This window comes from Eumetopias jubatus, unplaced genomic scaffold (genome assembly GCF_037043125.1).
Source record: "Eumetopias jubatus isolate StellerSeaLion01/CBP00866 unplaced genomic scaffold, mEumJub1_p1.0 scaffold_11, whole genome shotgun sequence".
Taxonomy (NCBI): domain Eukaryota; kingdom Metazoa; phylum Chordata; class Mammalia; order Carnivora; family Otariidae; genus Eumetopias; species Eumetopias jubatus.
Window position 1 is genome coordinate 69,437,142 of NW_028274817.1, and position 23,367 is coordinate 69,460,508.

A 23,367-nucleotide genomic window follows, 5' to 3' on the forward strand; every position below is an offset into this window, starting at 1 on the left:
CTCAATTAAGCATCCGACTCTTGATTTTGGCTCAGGTCATGATCTCAGGGTCCTGGGATCAAGCCCCATGTCGGGCTCCCCACTGAGTGGGGAGTCTGCTTGTGCCTCTCCCTCTGCCTCTCCCCCAGCTCATGCTCTGTCTCCCTCTCTCAAATAAATAAATCTTTTTTAAAAACGAAAATAATTTGGTAAGAAATGTGAAGTGTGTGAAAGCAAAGATAAGTCAAATGCAAACCCTGATTAACTTTCAAAGATAAAACACGAATTACAGGCGCCTGGGTGGCTCAGGTGGTTAAGTGACTGCCTTCTGCTCAGGTCATGATCCTGGGGTCCCAGGATCGAGTCCCACATCAGGCTCCCTGCTCAGCAGGGAGTCTGCTTCTCCCTCTGACCCTCCCACCTCTCATGCTCTTTCTCTCACATAAATAAAATCTTTAAAAAAAAACAAACAAAACACGAATTACCAGGGACGCCTGGGTGGCTCAGTTGGTTAAGCATCTGCCTTTGGCTCAGGTCACGATCCCAGTGTCCTGGGATCAAGTCCCACATCGGGCTCCTTGCTCAGTGGGGAGCCTGCTTCTCCCTCTGCCTGCCACTCCCCCTGCTTATGTGCGCTCTCCCTCTCTCTGACAAATCAATCAATCTTACAAAAAAAAAAAAAACAAACAAAAAACACACACACAAATTGCCAAGAAATTTCAAGCCTTTGTAGAGCTGCTTTGGGATATCCCCAAAACCAGAGACTATGTAGTTAGAATCCTCTGCTATAAAGGGTTCTTTGGTGACAAAATTTAAGAAGCTCAAACTTCAACCTTTTTTTTTTTCCTTGCTGACATCTTCAATTCCCAATCTTTCCAACACACCCAGAAAACAAGATCCCAATCCTGAATCAATTCTATCATCTGCTTTCTTAGTTCCCTCACAATTAAACAACTGTGCCAATTGATGGTGCTAAAAAAAATGGTCTCCAACATCAGCTGGACCCTCAAAGGCTTCTCAACAGTTCTGAAATGTCCCTAGTCAGCTACTTTTCAAATTTCTTACAACAGATAATTCAAACCCTTATCAGCATTTCTCTTCAAATTCCTTCTCCCACCACCTTACCCACTGTCAGCAGAAGACTCTCTATTTCCTACTTTGGAGAGAAAATAAGAGGCTACCGGACAGAAACTTTCTCAGTGTCTATCTTCCCACCTTCCATAAGGACCTCACCTCATAACCTGAATTTTCTCTTCTTTCACCTAAAAAAAGGTCCCCTGTCCAAATGCCTTCATCTCTTTCCATATGTTGATTACAGTTTTCCTCCTTCCCTTCACAAATTTCAGTTTCTAATTTCCATTCATTCATATCCTCTGCAGTCTGGCTTTTGAAGATTGATTGATTGACTGATTGATTGATGTGAGAGAAGAGAGTGTGAGCTGGGGGAGGAGCAGAGGGAGAGGGACAAGCAGACTCCACACTGAGTGCGGAGCCCGATATGGGACTTGATCCCATGACCCTGAGATCATGACCTGAGCCAAAATCAAGAGTCGGACACTTCAGTGACTGAGCCACCCAGGCGCCCCTGCAATCTGGCTTTCGAGTCTAACCACCTCACTGCAACAGCTCTTCTAACAACCATTCTCTCTGGTTTTCTATGTAGCACTTGACCTGTTGGCCATCTTCCTCTTCTCTTGGTATCCGGGTCTTACTCTCTTCCGTTTTTCCTTCTTTCATTCTGGCCACTCCTCAGTATTCTCCACCTGATCCCTTAAATGTTGGAATTTGTCAAGTCTATTCTCCTCCTACACTCTCTCTCAACTAAACAGTGGGTCTTCACTTTTTTGGGTTACATACAACTTTAGTAATCTGATAAAACTATGGTCTTTCTACCTGGAAAAATATACAACCATATTTTACATACAGCATCGGGGGTTCAAAGAATATACCCCTAGTCCCTATTTGAGCTCATCTACTTCTACTTTTATATGCTGATGATCTGAAAAAATATCCGTATTTATTTTTTTTTTAAGATTTTTTTTTTATTTGAGAGAGAGAGAATGAGAGAGAGAGAGCACAAGAGCGAAGAGGGTCAGAGGGAGAAGCAGACTCCCCGCTGAGCAGGGAGCCCAATGTGGGACTCGATCCCGGGACTCCAGGACCATGACCTGAGCCGAAGGCAGTTGCCTAACCAACTGAGCCACCCAGGCGCCCAAAAAATATCCATATTTACAGTAATGACTTCTCTTCTGAGCTTAGGACATGTATATAGCCAACTATCTACTAAGCCTTCACTTGGCTCAATACAACACAGCCCAAACTGAACCTGACCACTTTTTCTCCCAAAAACCACTCCTCGTCTATTTCCTATATTAGTCAATGGCACCACCAGTTACCCAAGTCAAAATTCTGGAGGTCATCTAATCTATCCATCCTTCCAAAAGTGGAATTTTTTTAAATTATGAAAGCATTGTGTGCTCAATTAAAAAAAAATTCAAACACTGAGGCACAAACAAGTACCAAGTGAAAATTATCCTTCATCTCTCCTTTTAGTAATTCTATTCTATGGCAACAAATGAGCTAAATAGTGACTGATTCCTTTAGATGGGTATGTGCTCTCCAGTTCATCAGTCCCTATTGTGCCCATTTCACTCATACCTATCTGGCCTTTGTAAGATCTGAGTTTGCAACCCCTTCTGTACATACTGTCGAGTAATCTATTTTTCAACAATACATCTTGAACACATTTTCGTATCAGCATATACAAATATACCTTATTTGTTACCTAATTACCATTCTGACAGCTAAGTAGTACTCCATCATATATAGGTACCATAATTTATTTAACTGGTTTCCTACTGTTGGATATTGGATATTCAAAGTGCTCCCATGTTCTTGCAATTACAGTTGACTCTTGAACACAGGGGTTAGGGGCACCAACACCCTGTGCAATAAAAAATCCACTTATAACTTCTGACTCCCCAAAGACTTAACTATCAATAAAGATCCTACTCTGTTGACCAGAAGCCTTACTGATAACATTAATAATCAATTTACACATATTTTGGATATTATATTATATACTGTAGAGAAAAGAAAATGCTATTAAAGTTGTAAGGAAGAGAAAATACATTTACAGTACTCTACTGTAAAAAATCTGTGTATAAATGGACCTGCACAGTTCAAACCCACGTTGTTCAAGGGTCAACTGTATGACGTTGCAATTATAAACATGTATATTTGTACACATGCCTTTATACACGTATGTGGAGTATTCCCCAGAGGTGAAACTGATCAAAAGTAATGAACATTTACAGTCCTTTAGAAAGTTTATACCCATTTATGTTTTCACCCAAGAGCATGAGTACTTTGCATCATCCTGATTTGTCCCCACCCTTGACCCAACACCCCCAACCGCCAACCACTTACGAAAATATCAATTCTACCTCCACAGTATCTCTACAATCTGTCCCCATCTTTCTATTCTTATTGCTACTTAACCTTGGCTCAAGCCCTCGGTATTTTTTTTTAAAGATTTTATTTATTCATTTGAGAGAGAGAGCACAAGCAGAGAGGAGGGGCAGAGGGAGAGGGAGATGCAGACTCCCCAATGAGCAGGGAGCCCGACGCGGGGCTAGATCACAGGATCCTGAGCTGAAGGCAGACGCTTAACCAGCTGAGCCACCCAGGCGCCCCAAGCCCTCAGTACTTTTAACTTGGACAACTGTCAACAGTTTCTCTATTGGTCTCTGTATCTAATTCCCCTCCTATCTATCCTTTAGATAGCTTCCAGAATGACCTTACTAAAATACCTGATACGATCCTCTTTCCTTTTAAAGGCTTAGTGTGACATACTAGGCCTTTTGAGATCTATCCCATGTACCTTGAAAAATTCATCTCTTACCACCAAAGTAGCCCCCACTCTTCATCCTAGCCAAACCAACTATTTGCACTTCCCAATCCAAGGCACTCTCACCTACTTTTGTTTGTGCTCTCTGCCTGGAACTTCTTCCCCACCCTTCTCTACTTTACTACTCGGCTTGGCAACGAAGGTACTGAATATAGAATTAGCTACTATAATCATCATCCTTCAAAATTCCAAAAACCTCTAGGAAGAGCTTCCTGCCTCTCATACTAGCAAGAAACTTGGAAAACACACAAAAGATGAAAACAAAGAAAATCCTAACCCTACATCTCAGAAATAACCACTATTTTATTATCACATTGATGTGTTTCTTTCCAGTTTTTTCTATGCCTACACGTCTTTTTTTAAAATGTGTAACGGATCAATTGTTTTGTGTTCTGCTTTTCTCACTTAACATTAATACTTTTGTCGTTTTTTTTTTAAAAAGTGCTCGATCTTTATATAATAATCGATCATACAGATGGCACAATAACTAATCATTCCCTCTACATTAACCATTCAGGTTCTCATTAATATAAATTACATTATCATGAATATCTTTGTCTACACCTCTGATTAGGGCAGATTATTCTACCATGTTGTATATACCATGCACATATATTAAACACTTAATGTGCATTATTTTACTTAATCCTCACAATAGCCCTATGAGGAGGGTCCTATTATTATTCCCATTTTACAGATGGGAAAGCAAAGGCTAAGTTACCTGCCCAAAGTCACATTGCTATTAAGTGGTGGGGCCAATATTCAAATTCAAGCCTACTTGATTATAAATCCTGTTCATTTAACTATTTCTAAGTCTCTCAATGGTGCCAAAGAGCTTTCCAGAAATGTCTTATAAGTTTATACTGCCCACAGCAATATGTGGGAGCACAAGCATTGAATACTTCCATTAAAAAAAAAAAAAATTGAATTCGTCTAATGGGTGGGAAATAAGGTACCTCTTTGTTTCAATTCGCATGTCTTTGATTACTGGGTGCAACTGAATATTTGTTCGTTAGCTATTTAAATTTTGGTCTTCTGTGATTTGCCTGTCTGCCCTTTGCTCATTTTTCATTTAGCATCTTCTGGGTTTTTCTTATTGCCTTATATTAGCTCCTTTTAAATCTATATCTTTTAATATCTTAAGCCAGCCATCACCAAGGCCAAGCAGGCTTTCTGTAACACTCCTGCTTTATCACTTGTTAAAATCATTTTTGGACACCTGTGAGCCTCTCAACATTTCCTTTACCAGAATTCTGGCTGATCAGCTTTAAGTGTTTTCAGGAGACAATACTGGAGAGATAACTGACCTGACAAAGGGCATTTCCACTCTCTAATTTCCGATGAGCAATAAGAAGAGCACAAGGGAGAAAGCAGATTCTTTTAAACCAACTCAGATGAAAGAAAAATGGAAGGCTCATCTCCTACCACCTCCCCTTAATGATATATGTAAATTCTAGTCAAATATCATTCTCTGAACTTGCCCTGTTCTTTCATTCCTCCGTGGCATTACACATTCTCTTCTTGATGCCCATTTCCTCATCTGTCTTTCTGGCTGTCCCTTCCTTCACCTCCTCCCTCCAAATTCTCTGTCCCTCTATCTAGCAAATGTACAGCCACACTAGTCGGGCTGCTGAATACTGCCGCAGAAGTCACACAACCATGTGGATTTTTTAGTTGAGACCTCAGTATGCTAGGCAATTCTCTCAAATGCCCTTAGCTCCCTCTTCTGTTCTACTTAAGGAATTATATGAGATCACCAGTTCACTGCTTAATTCCTCAATGTCTTTCCACTTAGGAGAAAATAGATCTCTTAAATATGACCCAGGGCACACACAAGGGTCTCTAGGACTTGACTCCTAGAGACTTCTACATATAACCAGTCACTCACCAAGATGTACACATAACTGCAACCCCAACAACTTGTTTCTCAAGCCTTTAATGTCATTTCAGGCCTCTGTATCTTCACATACCACTCGCTCTTCTCCGCCTAGAATGTTTTCTCCTCCATATTCTTTGCCTAGCAAACTCCCCTATTCCTTTAGAACTCAGCTTAAGATAACTCTCTTCCAGAAAGTTGCCTCTAATTTCGCTCGGATTTAAATAGCCTCTGTGTCCCTCTGGCACTCTGTGCGCACATCTAGCATAGTATTTAACTTCTGTAAATTTTCTTTTCTGTTTCCCTAAATAAACTACAACCAATCTGGGAGCAGGAATAATATCTAAGTTGATTTTATATTCGTAGCATCTATCAGAGCCAGCATACATTAGGTGCTCAATGTTTACTTAACAAGTGAGTCACTCAAAACTGATCTTTATTAGCTTATTTGTGAAGCCTTCCCTACCCTTTAGGTGAAGGTGCTCCTTTTTCTCCTCTAGTGCACTTTGTACATCCTTCTAATAACAGCCCTTGTCAAGCTGTATTTTAACAGCCTCTCTCCATCAACTGGATTGTGAATTACGTGGGCAGAGTGACTATGTCTTTCCGACCAACAGATTAAGTAGTTAGCACAGAAGTTAAGTAACTAGCTTAGCATATATTATCGGTTCAGGTACTGACCAAAACTCCATGCTCTGAGGAAGCTCACTGTGGTCTATAGTCACACATTTCCTTAAGCTCCATCTAAGGGCCTGGAGCACAGGTGAATTTTCACATCTCACGGAAAGCAGCGATGGCTCAAAGCCCAAAGTAATATCCATTTGATTTTTATTCTCTTCTCATTTTTCTGTGCTTTCTAAAGTATAAAAAATTAACGTACATTGCTTTTTCATCATTAAAAGTTATGAGCAAACTTTACAAAACACACTAAAATATGTGCCCGCTTAAAAAAAAAAAAGGCAGAGTACTGTTCAAGGCTACTTCATACAATTGAATTTTAATAATGCTAACTAAAACTGGATGAACAGAATGATAGAAAGGAAAAAAAAGGAGAAATACCCACCATTATACTTAACACTGTTGGCCAGAATAAGGTTGACATCATCTAGAAAGCTCTCCCGACTCTGGTACTTGTGCTTGGAGATATTCTGTGATTAAAAGAACCAGGGGACTCAGATACATGTACAAATTTACTGGCTTCCAAAAAGACATTTTAGATCAAATCACTCACCTTACGTATAGTCTCTAAATCCATTGGACTGACAATCACTTTGTAATAATCTGGAACAAACTTCTTATTAACTGGGTGATGAAATGGCCAAGACTAGAAAACAGAAAACATGAGAAATTAAATGGAAACCATTCTTTATACTGGAGATTCTCAACCTTCATTGGGTCACAAATATTCCTAAGGTTCCAACAAAAGCTATGAACCCCTTTTCCCAGAGACACATAATCACACAAGATTTTGTCTATAACTTAAGAGGTTTCATGGATTCCTTTAAGGAAAAAACCCTGCTCTATACACACAATTAAAACTTCTTATTCCCCAGTCCCATCCAGAAAAGTTTTATAGCATTAACACATACATAACATATGCCTACAACACAAAAGGAAATTCAGTTCAGCATTCCTAAGGAAGAATCACTACCAAAACATGATACATAGTCAATCTGGTAGCCCTGCCATACAGTTGTAAAAGACCAAAAAAAAAAAAAAAAAAAAAAAATCAAAAAGACAACAAACACCGGATAATTAAATAAACTGCCATTTGTCAAGAAGCACCTCTCAATCCAAAGCCTCCCATTAGCTGGCATCCTAATTTCTTTCCAGGGCTATTCAGGAGCTTTCAACAACAGGAAGAAAGAAATCGTTCTATATCCACAGGTTCCTGGCCTCTGATTTGAACGATCAAACACTCTTACGGCAAAAAGGTCAGTTTTTTAAATTATATACCGGTTTGAATTTACGAACACTACCCCCCAGACTCCCCAGCATACATACACATGCACATCTTACTGTCCTTCCCTTCCCCTATACTATCTTCACAATATTTAGCACAGAGACTACTTACATCTGGAACTGCCATCATTTTTTGGGTGACAATGTTGTCCAGAATGAAAGAAAATGCTACTTGGTCATCATCATCCAGCAAGGGGTTGATAGCTTTCTCTAAACGAGCCAATTTATCTTCTTTCTGATATGAAACAAAGCAAAGGAAAAACAGAGGTTTCCCTGAGGTGTAATCACCACAGAAACTTATGGATAATTTGCGGTTCAGTTGTCTACTGCCCTTGCCCAAAAAAGTCTAACTTTGAATTCTCAACTTCAGTTCTAGGCAAAAGTCCAAATAAGAGAAATGATATTCTCGTTAAAGGATCGAAAGGGATGTACCAACCACTCCTTTAGGTATTCTACCTTCTATTCTTGTAGATCACCAAAAATATACATCCCCGGGAATTGATAACTTAGCTCCCACAACAAAAACATCTTTACCAAGTTAGGTTTTAATTTTACATGGTTTTTGCTGTAAACTATTGCTGAAAACACAACATATTGTTGATTAGTGACTTTTACATAACGGAATGTAACCCAATAAATTTGTTTCAGGGGTGCCTGGGTGGTTCAGTCGGTTAAGCGTCTGTCTTCAGCTCAGGTCATGATCCCAGGGTCCTGGGATCGAGCCCCGCATTGGGCTCCCTGTTCAGCGGGGAGTCTGCTTCTCCCTCTGCCTCTGCCTGCCGCTCCCCCTGCTTGTACTCTCTCTAATAAATAAATCTTTAAAAAAAAAATTCATTTCAGACTATACTAGGAATAAGTTTGTGTTCCAATTGCTCCATATCCTCACAAATACTTAGTACTACCAGTTTTTTAAATTATTTTTTAGTCTTTTTAGATTTTAGCCTTTCTGGTGGGCACATAGTAGTATCTCAACATGGTTTAAATTTGCATTTCCCCAATGATCAAGTTGAGGAATCTTTCCATGTTTATCAGCCATCTGATTATCCTCTTTTATGAAATGTCTATTATTAACATCATCATCATACTTCCATTTTTTCTAAGTTTGTAAGGTACCATTTTTTTGGTAAGAAAATGGAACATAGGGGTGCCTGGGTGGCTCAGTCTGTTAAGCATCTGACTCTTGATTTTGGCTCAGGTCACGATCTCAGGGTCCTGAGATCGAGCCCAATGTCAGGCTCCATGCTTGGCACAGAGTCTGCTTGTCCCTTTCCCTCTGCTCCTCCCCCCTCTGAAATAAATGAATAAATAAAATCTTTTTTTTTTAATTATTTTTTTTTTAAAGATTTTATTTATTTATTTGAGAGAGAGAGACAGCGAGAGCAGGAATACAAGCAGGGGGAGTGGGAGAGGGAGAAGCAGGCTTCCCGCTGAGCAGGGAGCCCGATGTGGGACTCGATCCCAGGACCCTGGGATCATGACCTGAGCCGAAGGCAGACGCTTAACGACTGAGCCACCCAGGCGCCCTGAATAAATAAAATCTTAAAAAAAAATGGAATATAGAAAATCTTTTAGGGGCGCCTGGGTGGCTCAGTCAGTCGGTTAAGCGTCCAACTCTTGATTTCAGCTCAGGTCATGATCTCATGGTTGTGAGATCCAGCCCCATGTCAGGCTCCGTGCTGGGCTTAAGATTCTCTCTCTCTCCCTCTCCCCACTCCCTCTCCAAAGTAAATCTTTTAAAAATTAAAATTCCTCTCTGCCAAAACAGAGTCTCTTAGCTCTAGCTGACTTCTTGGAAATTCACTTTTCTTGACCCTTTCTAAAGTTATGTGGGTTCTAGATTTCAATCCTAGCCACACTCCTTAATAACCATGATGCCCAGGGCAAGTAATTTTCTTCTACGGATCTCAGTTTTTCCATCTATAAAAGAAAAAATTGGATTATGAGATTTCAAAGGTCCCTTCCAGTCTCTAACACACTAAAGATCTGCTACTCCTACATTTCTCTACTCTTCTTTCTGTTACAGTCCCTCCTTCCTCAACCCTGCTACCAGCTCCCCTCAAATTCCATGCCTTTTTCTCATTTTATTTATTCATTTTTAAATGTTTATTTATTTAAGTAATCTCTACACCAAACATGGGGCTCAAACTCACAACCCCGGGATCAAGAGTTGCATACTCTTCTGACTGAGCCAGCCAGTCGCCCCTGCCTTTCTCTCATTTTAAATATCTTACCTCTTTGAGTTTTTCATCACAGAGATCCAGCATGGATTGAGAGATCTGGGTCAATGAGTGCTTTGGACCTAAATTTATAGAGGAACAGTAAGAGATGAGACCACTAAAAATGGGAGACGAGAGCTGCCAATACCTCTTCTAGACTTTTAATACATTTACTTAAACACCTAATATGGTGCCAGACACCAGCCTAGCTGCTAGATTAGATAGATATACCAGTCTTATCTCCATTTTTCAGTGCTAACAACATGGCAGATATACAGGATGGATGAAAAAACTAATTTTAAGTCTCTTCCTTATTTATATATATCTCACAGTACTACTATTGATACTCCTGCCTTTAATACCTTGAAAGTAATAATACCATGGATGGGGAATGACAATTTGTTTAAGGATGGCTGAGGAGATGAAGGCATGATTTATAATCTCGCCATACTTAGCATATAAAATTTGTGATTGCAATTTTTCTTTACACAACTCATGGTTTGTGATGTCCTCCCAACATATGGCTAATCCAAAGCCTTTGTCATAAAAGACTCTCCATCCCATCTCAGACTATTTAGTTTCCTTGAAATCCATAATGGGAGCTTCAGAAAATCCTCACACTATTTCCTACAGTCCCCACTTATGGCTGCCCTGATTTAAGCTCATTATAGGGATAGTTAAAACATTTTCATCTAGACAGTATTCTATTTCCTTTCAGTATCCTTTGCTTGACTATCTTCCTCTGTCTATCCATTCATATAACTATTCCCCAGACCCCAAATCTCAACTCTATTCTCAATCAATTAATTCAGCATTCATTTGTTTATTCATTCAACGAATGATTAATGATGGTCTGTGATGTGTTCAATGATGAGAAGAAGAAGAAAATAAGACATAATTCCTACCTTAGCTCTTGGGTCAAAGAAAATGACATGAAAATAAATCATTGCCAAGACAGAATATGGGTGCTTGAAGTATTTATGGATGAAATGATATGATGTCTGGAAATACAGACTAAACAATAAGCAAAGAATCAGCCATGAGGGTAATTGTTGAACTAGATGAATAGGTGTGCCGAGGTTTATTCTCTCTACTTCTGTACATACCGAACAAGTTCCATAATGAAGTTTTAAAAAACTGAGTATAGTGCAAACAGAGGGATACACTGGTTGCTAGGAAATATGGTAGGGCTGCATATGAAACATGTTGTAAGCTGTTTTTACAACAATTAAATCTGCATACTGGGAAGCAGGGAAGGCTTGCTGTGACTGACATTTGAGTAGTGTCATTAATGAAGAGTAGAGGTCCATCAGGTAGACAATAGGGTAGAAAGACATTCCAGAGGGAAGAAAAAGTATACAAAGATACAAAAGTAAGGAAATAAACAGAAACGCGAGGCACCACATTTCACAAGAACCACAAGCAGTTTGGTACAACTGCAACACAGGTATGTGTGGAGGAGAAACAGGAAATGGAACTTGGAAAGGCAGCAGGGCTACATTATAAAGGTCTCATAGGTGATAGAAAGCCACTAAGGATTTTATGCTGGAAAAATTTTTCAAATTTGTGTTTTGGAAACAATTACCCTATCACAGTGTGAAGAATTAAGGCAAGCAGCAAAGGGAAAGTTTGGAAGCTGTTGCAAGGGGTCCAACAAGAAAGGACAAGGGCTTCAATGAAGAAAGCAGCAATGACTGAAAGGAAGGAGATGTGTTCCAGCAAATTGTAGAGGGTACAATTTATGGGACTTAGTAATCTATGAATGTGGGGAAGAGAGGGTGGAACCAATGACAGCCATCATTTCCAGATGGTAATATCATCAGTCTAAATACGGCAACCAGATAAAGAGTTGCCAGTAGGGCACTGAAAAATGGACATGTCTGGCAGGCAACTGGAAACATGAGTATGGAGTTCCGAAGAGAAGTAGGGGCTGGAGACAGTGATATCAGTGGATATAGGGTAGCTGAAGTCATGAGAATGAAAAAGATAGGAAATCATTAGAGAAAGTACTCCTAGAAAAGAGAGAAGAGATTATCGAGGAGCTACAAGTGGTCCATAGTGTCAAACACCCTGGAGTTCGAGAGACTTCTAAGAAGATGCAAAGATGTTCAACATCAAAGACAAAAATTGTATGATCTCACTTATGCGGAGAATCTTTAAAAACAAACAAACAAACAAAACAAAACCAAACTCGTAGAAAAAAAAGGAGATCAGACTTATGGTTACCAGAGGCAGGGGGAAATCGGAGGAAGGTGGTCACAAGGTAGAAACTTGCAATTATGAGAGAAGTGAGTACTTGTACAGCAGGAGGATGACAGTTAACACTGCTGGATGATAGACAGTCAAGCTACTGAGAGTTAATCCTAAGAGTTTTCATCACAAGGAAGAAATTTTTTTTCTTTTTCTTCTTATTGTGTCTATATGAGATGATAGATGCTTATTAAAATGACTGCGGTAATCATTTCACACTACAGTAAGCCAAACCCTTATGCTGTACCCCTTAAACTTCTACAGTGCTGTGTATCAATTCTATCTCAGTAAAACTGGGGCAAAAAGATGCTCAACACCATTCCCTGGAACACCAGGGAAATGCAGATCAAAACCACAATACCACTTCACCTCCACCAAGGTGGCTAGAAAAAAAAGATGGACAATAACACAAGTGTTGACAAGTATGTGGAGAAATTAGAACCCTTACACACTGCTGATAGGATTAAAAACACTGCAGCTGCTCTGGAAAACAATTTGATAGTTTCTCAAAAAAGTTAAATGTATACCATGTGTTACCAGCAATTCCACCCCTAGGTATATATCCAAGAGAAATGAAAACAAATGTCCACACAAAAGCTTATCCACAATTCACAGCAGCCATCACCTGTACTAACCAAAAAGTACAAATAACGCAGATGTCTACAAACCGATCAACACGTTTTAAAAATGGGGTGTATCTATACAGTGGAGTATTATGTGACGATAAAAAGGAAATGAAATACCGATACATGCTCCCACATGGGTAATACACATTAAGACTGACCACTTTAAATGTGTGCATTGTACAGTATGTGAATTAGATCTCAATGAAGTTGTTTAAGTAAACAGGGATTTCTGGAATGTGGCCACTTGATCCATCAATTAGGAGGTTGCTAGCCCTTCTGCAGAAGATCGCTTCAGGGTTGTGAGGTGAGAATGGATTCACACCTCTGCTGCTTTTTAGCAGTGTGACCACCTCAGTCAGGTTATTTAAACACTACAGGCTTATCTGTTCATTTGTAAAACAAGGATTATAGTAGTACCCATTTCAGAGACTTCTTACGGTGAAATAAAGAAGACAATGCAAAGTTAAAACACTTGGAGCCACCGGCAGTACTGCTGCTACTGTTATCAGCCAGGGCTATAAGGAAGAAGGAGGACTGGGGGGGGGGAGGATTTAAGGCTGGGACAAGGTCATAACTTAGCTTTTCCGTTTTGTTCTAACATCTCCACCTAAACGACCCACAGGTATCTCGGCTCTGTACTTTCGAAGTTGACTCTTAACACCTTCTCATTCCTCTTCCAATCTTTTAAGTATTTACCCTTGTAACTTGAATGACAGTCGAGCCTAACAAATGTGTTCTTCCCTTGTGTGTGTGTAGCACTCTGCTAGGCCCTGAAAATACAAAGATGAGTAAAACAGCCTCTCCAGGTCACAAAGTGATGGGAGATTCAGATACATAAATCATTACATATAACATAGTAAGACTCATAAAAGTTCATTTAATTCTGCTAGGAAGAACAGAAAATTAAAAAAATGGGTCTTTTGGGCAGTGTGGATAAGTCTTCATGAAGAGATGATATGAGTTGGTATGGAAATACGAATGGAAATTCACAGGGCATGTTCCCACTGGAAGGGAGCAAAAGGCATTCCAAACAGGGCAAAGACTGCAAAGGGCATGAAGAAATGGCATAGGATATTTTGCGAAATACAACGCTGAATCTGGCAGGAGTCCCTAGTAGGTATGGGAGCCAGGTATCGGATAGGAGACTAGATAAGTGGGTCAGGCTTGCTATAAAAGGTCTCGGAATCTAGGTACTGCCACGTTTACAGATGACAAAACTGAGAAGGCTGTGAGAGGTTGTCTAAGATAACTTGTCTAAGGTAACTTAATCAGTAAGTGGCAAGGCCGGGATTCATTCTCTCTCTGTACCCTTAATCCCCACACTTACACATGAAATCTGTGCTCAAGGATACAAGTGGAGATCAGAAACCTTGATCCCTGACATGCAGAAGCTGTACTGTGTCCCCCCACCCTTTTAAGACACAGAACACAGATTTCTTTCTCCCTCCCTTGCCAGATGTGGAGCAAAGTGAACATGTAAGAGCCCCTATAACAAATCTGCAGATCACATCAAAGATTCACATACAGCGAATATGGTCACGCGCACACACTCTGCATAGGTTCCATCCACACTGTCTCTCCCTTCTATTTAATCAGGCCCACTTCTTCCTCCCACTAATCTCCCTGCAACTGTTTCGTTTCAGCAGATAGACTCCGAATTCTCCAGAGGATACATTAAAAAGTGGGACTAAAAAGAAGTAACATTAAATGACAAAAATGTGCACTATCTGATTTTCATAAGCCCAAAATGCACTCATACACTGTAGATCCTTTCAGTCAGTCCAATCTCGTCTGAATTTGGGACTAATAAGAGACAAATAAGGATCTGAAAGGTGACCTTTGCAGTGAAGGAACAGGTGATTCTTACCATTATAGGTTGCACTATTTTTCACGATTAGCTCCAAATGCTCTCTGAACTCTTCCCGAGATGGGTAGAGGCGTTTGCGCACATTTTCACGGAGTGTTTGTAAGTCCATTGGTCGAGTGATGATTTTGTAGTAGTCCTTTACAACCTTTGCATTGACTGGAGTATGGAAAGGGTAGGTCTGTGCAAACAAGAGACAGCACTATCCATGAGCAAAGAACACTTGTCAGAGCCAATTCCCGAAGACTCTCACATCTTACCTCTGTCTACCTGGCCATCAACTCTCAAAGGCATCTTTCTAGATGAAGCAGGTAGGTCTGTTGTGTCTACTAAACTATTTAAAAAAAATAAAACAGGGGCGCCTGGGTGGCTCAGATGGTTTAGCATCTGCCTTCGGCTCAGGTCATGATCCCGGGGTCCTGGGATCGAGCCCTGCATCAGGCTCCCTACTCCCTCTCCCTCTGCCTGCCGCTCCCCCTGCTTGTGCTCTCTCTCTCTCTGACAAATAAACAAAATCTTAAAATAAATAAATAAATAAATAAATAAATAAATAAATAAATAAATAAAACCCAAAAACCTACATCCCAAAGAATCAGAGGAGTTCCACGTACATATGAGTATACTCTATTGCCCTCGATCTGAAATCACTGATAGAACAAAGGGCTTTGCCATTGCTACTGTAGATAAGAATGTGACGAACTCACATTTGGAAGATCTCTCATGTCATTGATGATAGACTCCAAAATGGAGGACAATGTCACCATTGGGTCTGTCCGGCGCCGGTGGATGGACTTATGAGGTCTCTAGGGAGAACCAAGAAATCAGAGTGCTTCTTTAGATAAGAAAAACAAACACACGATACTTTCTAGCTATAGCTTAGGAATCTTGTCATGAACAGTACACATAATTTTCAGGGCAAGGCCAAAGGGACAATCTAAGGCTGTGTCACAGCCATGGGTTAGAGGGCTGGAGGAATCAATGAGAACCCCATCTGGTCAGAAAGAAGCAACGCAGATACTCACATTTAAGTAGTCACAGTGAACAGTGGTTCCAACTCGCCGTTTCTTCTTGGGAGGAAGCTGCTGTTTAGGGAACTTGAGAACCAGAGATTTTCTGCGAACCTCATCTGCACTGTAATCAATAACACTTTCATAGCATGCAGTCCCTATCTCTAGTCCCCAGAAAAAAAAGCAATTACAATGAAGAAGTCCAAAGTACCTGAGCATGAGCCTGGGGAGGAAAAAGCTAAACCAAAGGCCAGACATCCACATTCTAAGGCTCAGATCAGGCAAGGCCTCATAGGATCTCCAAATTAATAAAGAACTAGGCAAGCCACAACTTCACCTCAGTTTCCTATTTGGAAGATAAAGGAACTAGGCTAACGGAATTTCAAGAACCCTTCCAGCTCCAACATTCTACCTTAGGGTTCAAGGGCTACGAGGCTAAACTTACAATGCAAACAAGGAAGAAATGAAAAACCGGTTTGAAAAAAAACTAGTTTGAGTTTCCCTCAATCATTAAAAGCCCATTTACCTTCTTCCTTTCCTTTGTATGGGATCAAGACACTAAATTTTCCTTTTCTAATGTGCCTCAAAACATAATGACTATTACAGATATTGATAAATTAAATCAAGAATGGAAAAAAGAGCCCCAAACCTAAGAGAAGCAAAAACAAACTGGTGATGGATGGTAACTAGACTTACGGTGGTGATCACTTTGTAATGTATATAAATACCGATCTATGATACTGTACCTCTGAAGCTTACGTAATGGTATCTACGAATTTTACCTCAGTAAGAAACAAAATTGATCAAAACAAATAAAATTGATTAAAAATTAGACAAAAGAGAATTTAAATATATTTTGCATGTAATACCCTGACCGTACAACTGCAGTGGCATATAGTCTAAGGACAGCAAACTACAGAAAACATCTCGAATCTACTTTATAGGTTTGTTGTTAGTGGTATTGGTATTATAATTCTCAAACCATTCTGTACATAGCAAATGTACAGACAGAGCAAACAAATAAACATATCAATGTGGGGAACCAGAGAAAGGATACAGATATGACTGGGGGAAGAGGAAGAAGAATCCGTAGATATGATTTGAATGGAGGTTTTGATACGAAGGTTTTGATGTGTGGTTTACAATGTATATTTTCTAGTTCTGTCCAGTAAAAGCCTAGAAGCAATGACATCTCAGTGGCAATGAGCATACCTAACACCTAGATCTTGGTTCTAAATGCCATTCCCCGAAAAAAGGAACCAGGGCTCCTTGAAGAAATGGCTGATTCTAGGTCTCGAACAAGGAAATTTCAAAGACAGCCTACAATATCTTGTGTCAGAAAGCAAAGATGTTCTCAAAGATTTACAGGATTGTTTCAAAAGGACACAGGATCTGGCTTTAAGAGGTCAAATGTAAGACAATATGGGCATCACAATTACAAATAGTGTTAATAAATTATATTACATTAAGTTTACAAAAGGAAGAATTTCAGAATCCATAGAAATACTCAAACAGAAAGGAAAGGAAAGCTCTTCTTTACAGAATGCCAATTAATGTAGAAAGAATGCTATCATTAGAAAAACCACTATTTTGCAACCCCCGATGTAACAACGGAGTTAGGCAATGATCATCAATGGATGCTACAATTACTGAGAAAAAGACTGTTAGGGAACATGATATTCACCCACATGCTAATTACAAAGGGAAAAACATACCTTTATTATAGAGGGCTCTGGGGATCACCACTTAAACAAGATGATCAAAACAGTGAGAAAACCTGACATTATGTGCTTCTTGATGTGGTGTACTAAGTACATAATATCACCTATGTAGTAATCTTGCCAAAGACATTTAATGTAAACATAATCAATGAGATAACAATCAGACAAATCCAGAATATGGAGACAATTGGCCTGGCCTCTTCAAATAAGTCAATGCCATGAAAACCAACATAGGAGGAGACAACAGTCCTGGAATAAGAGACACTCAAAATACTTAATGTCTGAATGGGGACTGGATCCTGAATTGGGGGTAGGGCAGGCCATAAAGGACATTGAGATAACCAGAGAAATTTAAGTAGGAACCAAATATTAGATACTACTGAACTAATGTTAATTTTCTTAGGTGTAACGGTAGTATCATGTTGTTCTATCCTTATTCTTAGACGATGTGTGGTAAAGAACTTCTGAGTGAAACAACAAGATGCGTCCAACTTATTTCCCAAGAGTTCAGCAAAAAAAAAAAAAAAAGTTTTTGACATATAAAGATGAAACAAATGTGACGAATGTTAAGTTGGCGACTGTAGAGGAATGATATATTGTATTAACCTTTCAACTTTTCTGTAGGTTTGCAATTTTCAAACTCACAAGTTAGGGGGAAATGTTTTTTAATTTAAAAACTTCTCCACTTGATTATCTACGAAATTCCCTGAAAGCAAGACATAGTTTAGCAAGACACAGATAAGCATAGTTTACATCTCCTTGGTCTTTCTGGGATGGTCCATTACCGGAACACTGAGATTAGGGACTCAACAAATGTGAGGAGTGCCCGGAAGTAGAACAGGAAGAGCACCTACCATGTGCCAGGCACCGTACTACATGTTTATATAGTCTATCAGTTTAGCTTCATAACTACCCTGGGAAGGGGGGCTTTATTTGGTTAAAAGTTAGGTCGCATGGCCCGAGGCAAGTGGAAGAGCCTGAGGAGTGCTTTATGACAAAAGACTGTAACTGTCATTGCTGACAACAACTGAGGAAAAGCCATCAACATTCCCGTGCTTGGAGCTCCACTTCAGAGAACACATCACATCCACCTGTGCCACCCTTTGTATCATCGACCTCCAGCAGATCTCTCCACAGCACTTCCCGCCTGCTATCCCTTACCTCTCAATTAGCTGTTTCCCCAGGACAATCTTGGTCCCTTCGACCTTGATAAGTTCTTCATTATCATTATGAATGACCGTCTTTTCTAACTCCTCCTCCTGCTCCTCTGTCATGGCAACGGGGTTGGAAGGTGGAGCATTTGTTTGATAGTAGAGGGGGCAGAATTTGTTTGTCCTCATGTGCCCAATGGCACCACAAGCCCCACATTTCAGCTGCAAAAGGAAAAGTAGCAACGTGTCAGACAGAGGTAAACAGGCGGCCTAATGTCCGCTTTACAAAACACATACAAGGCAGGTGCAGAACTGTTGTCATAACAGAACTGTTCCACACATTTCAACCTGAAGCTACTAGACAAAAGAGCCTGAATGGAAATGACACATCAAAAATAAAATGCAATCCAGACACTGGACATTTTTTAAAAATCAAGCGAGGAAGAAAAGGGAGAGGATTTCCACCCCCGATCTAAGTGGTAGAGTATGAAGATGTTAAGTATGCAGGACAAAGTCTGTCGGAAGCCCAGGGCTGCGTTCAGCAGCACAGGCAGCCAGCACGGGTATAAACTTCCAGTCCCAAGGAAAGGGCTCAGTAATACCAAGTCTCCGTCTGTTTTGCAACTGACCTCTGAAAGTGAGGTCAGTTATAAAATGGGCTCAACACCGTATCGTATCTATAGAATATCATATGTAAGAAAGAGCCTTGAAAATATTAATGATCTCATCGCTTCTCGGCTATTGGCTAAGATCAAGTGAAAATATTAATGATCTCAGTACATGTCACCAACGGTTTACTTTTGCTGAGAACTTTAGTTTATAAAGTGCTTCCTAGGCATTGTATCACCTACTCCAACACCACTATGAGACAGCTATCGTTTTACACAGCAGTGGTCTCATTTTATGGTGTACATGATAGTTACACAGTATAGTAATATCTAGAATCCTACCTAAGTCATGGAAAGCAACCTGTGCTGGTAAGTTTCTTCCCTGTTGCTTCTTTTAACGTGTACAATTTTTAAAAAATGTGTGTATGGGTACATGCGCGCACACACACACACACACACACACAAATGTACACATAAAAAACATCTCTCTCAACCAAGCCTATCTCAACCCCTAGGAAATATTTCCAACGGATGAAGCATAAAATGACACCCAATGGCACCAGATTAGGTTGTTGCTACCAGTCACACTAGTAGTGGATAACACCTGAGCAGCCACACCCATTCAAACTAGCCTTCCACAATACTGCCCTCATTCCCAGTTAGGGAAGATGCCAAAAGCTAAAGGCGGAGGTATGCTTTCTTCCTTTGCCTTGTTAGCTATGAGCACGCCACATTGTATTTACTTTTAGGTCAGGACGCTCCTTCATTTTTTTGGGCTTCTTCTCAGGAGGACCCTTAAGCTTCTCCTTTTCCTGGTTCCGCTTAAGCCGCCTAAGTTGCTCTTGAATCCTCCGCCGTTCCTTCCGCATCTCTTCCCGATGCTGTTCATCAAAAAGGGCAAACTTCCGACTGAATAGCAAGGGGGAAAAATATCACAGGACCGTAAGCAAAGCTAAACCAAGACGACTGTCCTGATAGCTAAACACCTCAGAACTAAAGTAATGCATCCGGACAGAAATAAAAGGGGCTACCTGCATTCCCATCTCCCCCACTCATCAGCCTTCCATGTGCAGAGCGGCACCTCTCTCAGGATGAGACGTCCTGAGTCATCCCTAAGATTTTTGCCAACCAACCACAAGGCAAAGGACCCAGGGGGAACTGAAAACATGCCTTTATTTTGGAGATTTGGAACTTGCCCTGTGATTTGACTCTAACCAAACCCAAAGACCTAAAGGCACCCAACCAACAAAGACTTCTAACTTCCAACCGTACAGAATCCTGTCACTCAAACTCCAGCACCTACCTCATCCCCACCCCCCCCCCACTTTTATCATCCTCATCGTACTGGAAAGCGGTGAGTCAAACTCACATGAATTCCTCATCTTTTGTGGTCCGTATGCGCACATAGGCATCAATGACAGCTGGCTTTCGGACTGTCTCACAGCGAACGTACTCTTTCCCCTCTTCATCTCGAAATGTGCGATAAATCTTGAGACAACGGCCGGTGGCAGAAGAGTTAAGGCTAGTCACAGAAGCTGTGTCATCATCTCTGTGATTGTTTCCTGATGCTGCTGAACCTGCTGCTGCAAGGCAGAAAAAGATTTCCACACATTCCCCCTACCACCCAAACGGTCGTTTTCCTGAGGTAGACTGGAGACCTCGAAGCTCAACGTGCCACAAAAGTACGGTTCTACTGAAAGCATTGTATGGTTCTACAGAAAGCATGAGCATCACCACCAGCCTGCAAATACACTGATTTGTCCTTTCCTGACTTCATTTTACCACTGCCACTGTTCCCATTTTTCTCAGTACGAGAAGTTCTGAAAGGAACTCAAAGAACTACATGTTTGTTAGAGGGGACAGAAAAATAGCAGATATATCCTGATTCCTCTGAATAACAGAAGAAAAAAGTCTAAGTAGCAAGTAGTTGATGGTCACATTAAAGAAAAGCACCCAAGCACCAAAGGGGAAAAGGGCACCACAGAAACAAGCCAGAGTCTTAGGGCCTAGAGTATGTATCCCAAACCTGAACATGAATGAAGAGGAATCACCTGACACTAGATTCCAATTCAGTAGGGTTTATGGTGAGGCCTGAGAATCTGCATTTCTAACAAGCTCCCGTATGATGTGGATACTGCTGGTCTAGGACCGCCCCGGTGGAAAGGCTTTATCACGTCTTTACAAAGTAGTCAGAACACAAAATTATACAAGGCTTTTATAGAGAGCAGGAAACAAAGAAAAGGACTACAGGGAGTGAGGACAGTCATTTAAATTTCCATCTTCGGCCTTTACTCTCCCTCTCATAGTATCTACATCCAAGTTTTCGTTTGCCTGCTTGACATCTATACTGGGAAGTGTCATGGGGGACCTCAAACTCCACACATTACACCTTCCCTTCTCACACCTGCTTCTTTCTCTGGAGTTTACTACTTTAATCAATGGTACCACCATCTTTCTGGCAAGCCCGGAGTGAAATCTTAAGGTCACCTTGATTTTTTCACCTCTTTTCATGCCCAATATCCATATCCCAAACCAGTTCAGGCCTTTATCATTCCCACTCTCAACTTCTGCAAATTTTGGCTGGTGATTTTTAACTCTACTTAGGGTCTAGGACTCCTTTGGTAATCTTCTGCAAGTCACGGATCTTCTCAGAAAAGGCACGTTTGCACAGAACCTTACATATGATTTCAGAGGGTTCAAGAACAACCCCTCAAATTTATCCACGAAATCTGCTTTAAAAACTCTTAGCCTCTAGGACGAATGCCCAGAAAGCTCACTTGACGTACAGCACTGCTAGCCCCGGCTTGGACAGGCCCGATACAGACAGAGGCAGCAGTGGGTTGGCGGCATCTCTTCAATCTGGGCCCCCCAGACAAACCTCCAGTCCAGTTTGTGGTCACCTCTCTACCTCATCTACAGGCTTTTCTATACTTATCCCCTACTTCTTCTGCCTCCAGCTTTGGCTCAGTTCTTAGTCTGCGGTTATTTACACTTTTCCGATCCTTCTCTTTCTTGTCTGTGAAGCCACTACCCTCACCCAGTAGCATCCGCTGTAGTTCCTTCCGCTCCTGCTCCTCCCGCTCGCGTGACAGCTGAGAGCTGGTTTTCTTATTCTGCAACATGTTCTCAATGTTCTTTCCCATTTCTTCAAAGTCACTGTCTTCAGCTGAGCTGCTGTCTGTGTCAGTTGATAACACTTCGGTTGATGACAAAACTCTGAACAGAGAAAAAAATTTGTAACGATGTTACAAATTAAGATGAGGGGAAACATGAAAGTGTATGAAGAGCTGAAGAAATGTACTTTTAGGCAACAGTGGGAAATTGGGAAATCAACCTTAAAAAGGAATACCCAAAATCCACTAAGACATGGGGGCCTTAACAGAAAAGCTTTACGAAGTTTTTCCCGACTCGAAATAGCACAGCAACTCTTTCAGAACTCATAGAGAAAGCCTGAGAAATAAAACGGCACACTGGTAATTTTTAACAGAGCGTTACCATCCTCCCACAAAGTAAGCCTTCTGGGGAAAAAACAAAATAAAACAAAACTCACTGTCCCCTATCACCACTGTAGTAACTGCCAGGCCCAAGTAGGCCACAAAAGTTGCCATGGAACCTAGAGTACCTCTTGCCAATGCAAAACCTTTGCCAAGTTGCTCTGAAAGGAGTAGGTGTTCTAGCAGTATCGTGAACAAATACCACCCTGAAATCTCAGATACCTGACCACCTAGTCACACTATCAGGTGACCTCCTCTTCATTATAATATAGTGTCTGGGACCCCTCCCCTTTACAGCTTGGATTTTCTGCAGCACTAAAGCAACACACTTGTTCTGTAGGTCAAAGATGCGCTGACATTCCTCTTTGTAACGCTCTTGATGCTCAGCCACAGAAAACCTTGACCCACGGGCAAATTTACTCATGGGCCCCTCTCCAGAGCGCGCCTGCTCTGTGGACATTGTGCGGACTACGTCAATCACTTCCCAGCGGGACAGCTTTTTAATCTACGAGAGAGACAGACACAAACACATACAGATTTTCTGTATAGTTCTGTGTTAAATCATCAGAGATTTCAACCTAAATCATCAGAAATTTCAAAGAATAAACCAAGGCACACACTCAGAGAGCCAGACCAAAAAAAAACAACAAAAACACAATCACCCAAAGCAGGTTAAACAGAAAGCTCGGGGAAAGCTAACTCC

At 40.8% G+C, this 23,367-nt stretch overlaps 1 protein-coding gene across 7 annotated transcripts in view; it reads right to left on the minus strand.

The window, feature by feature from the left end:
- The window catches only part of TAF1 (TATA-box binding protein associated factor 1), a 72,644-nt gene that overhangs the window by 28,383 nt on the left and 20,894 nt on the right, over nucleotides 1-23,367 (minus strand). For 5 of the 7 annotated variants that reach the window (XM_028095486.2, XM_028095483.2, XM_028095484.2 and 2 more), the window contains exons 21-32: nucleotides 22,994-23,169; nucleotides 22,208-22,386; nucleotides 20,540-20,753; nucleotides 19,914-20,079; nucleotides 18,573-18,784; nucleotides 15,706-15,814; nucleotides 15,388-15,486; nucleotides 14,687-14,864; nucleotides 9,959-10,026; nucleotides 7,840-7,962; nucleotides 6,997-7,089; nucleotides 6,829-6,913 (exon numbers count right to left, since the gene is read on the minus strand). In XM_028095486.2, the coding sequence (XP_027951287.1) occupies nucleotides 6,829-6,913; nucleotides 6,997-7,089; nucleotides 7,840-7,962; nucleotides 9,959-10,026; nucleotides 14,687-14,864; nucleotides 15,388-15,486; nucleotides 15,706-15,814; nucleotides 18,573-18,784; nucleotides 19,914-20,079; nucleotides 20,540-20,753; nucleotides 22,208-22,386; nucleotides 22,994-23,169 (1,702 nt within the window). Of the gene's footprint in view, nucleotides 1-6,446; nucleotides 6,622-6,828; nucleotides 6,914-6,996; nucleotides 7,090-7,839; nucleotides 7,963-9,958; nucleotides 10,027-14,686; nucleotides 14,865-15,387; nucleotides 15,487-15,705; nucleotides 15,815-18,572; nucleotides 18,785-19,913; nucleotides 20,080-20,539; nucleotides 20,754-22,207; nucleotides 22,387-22,993; nucleotides 23,170-23,367 lie in introns of all 7 variants that reach the window. The other 2 variants (XR_003607785.2, XM_028095482.2) reach the window with 2 other exon arrangements.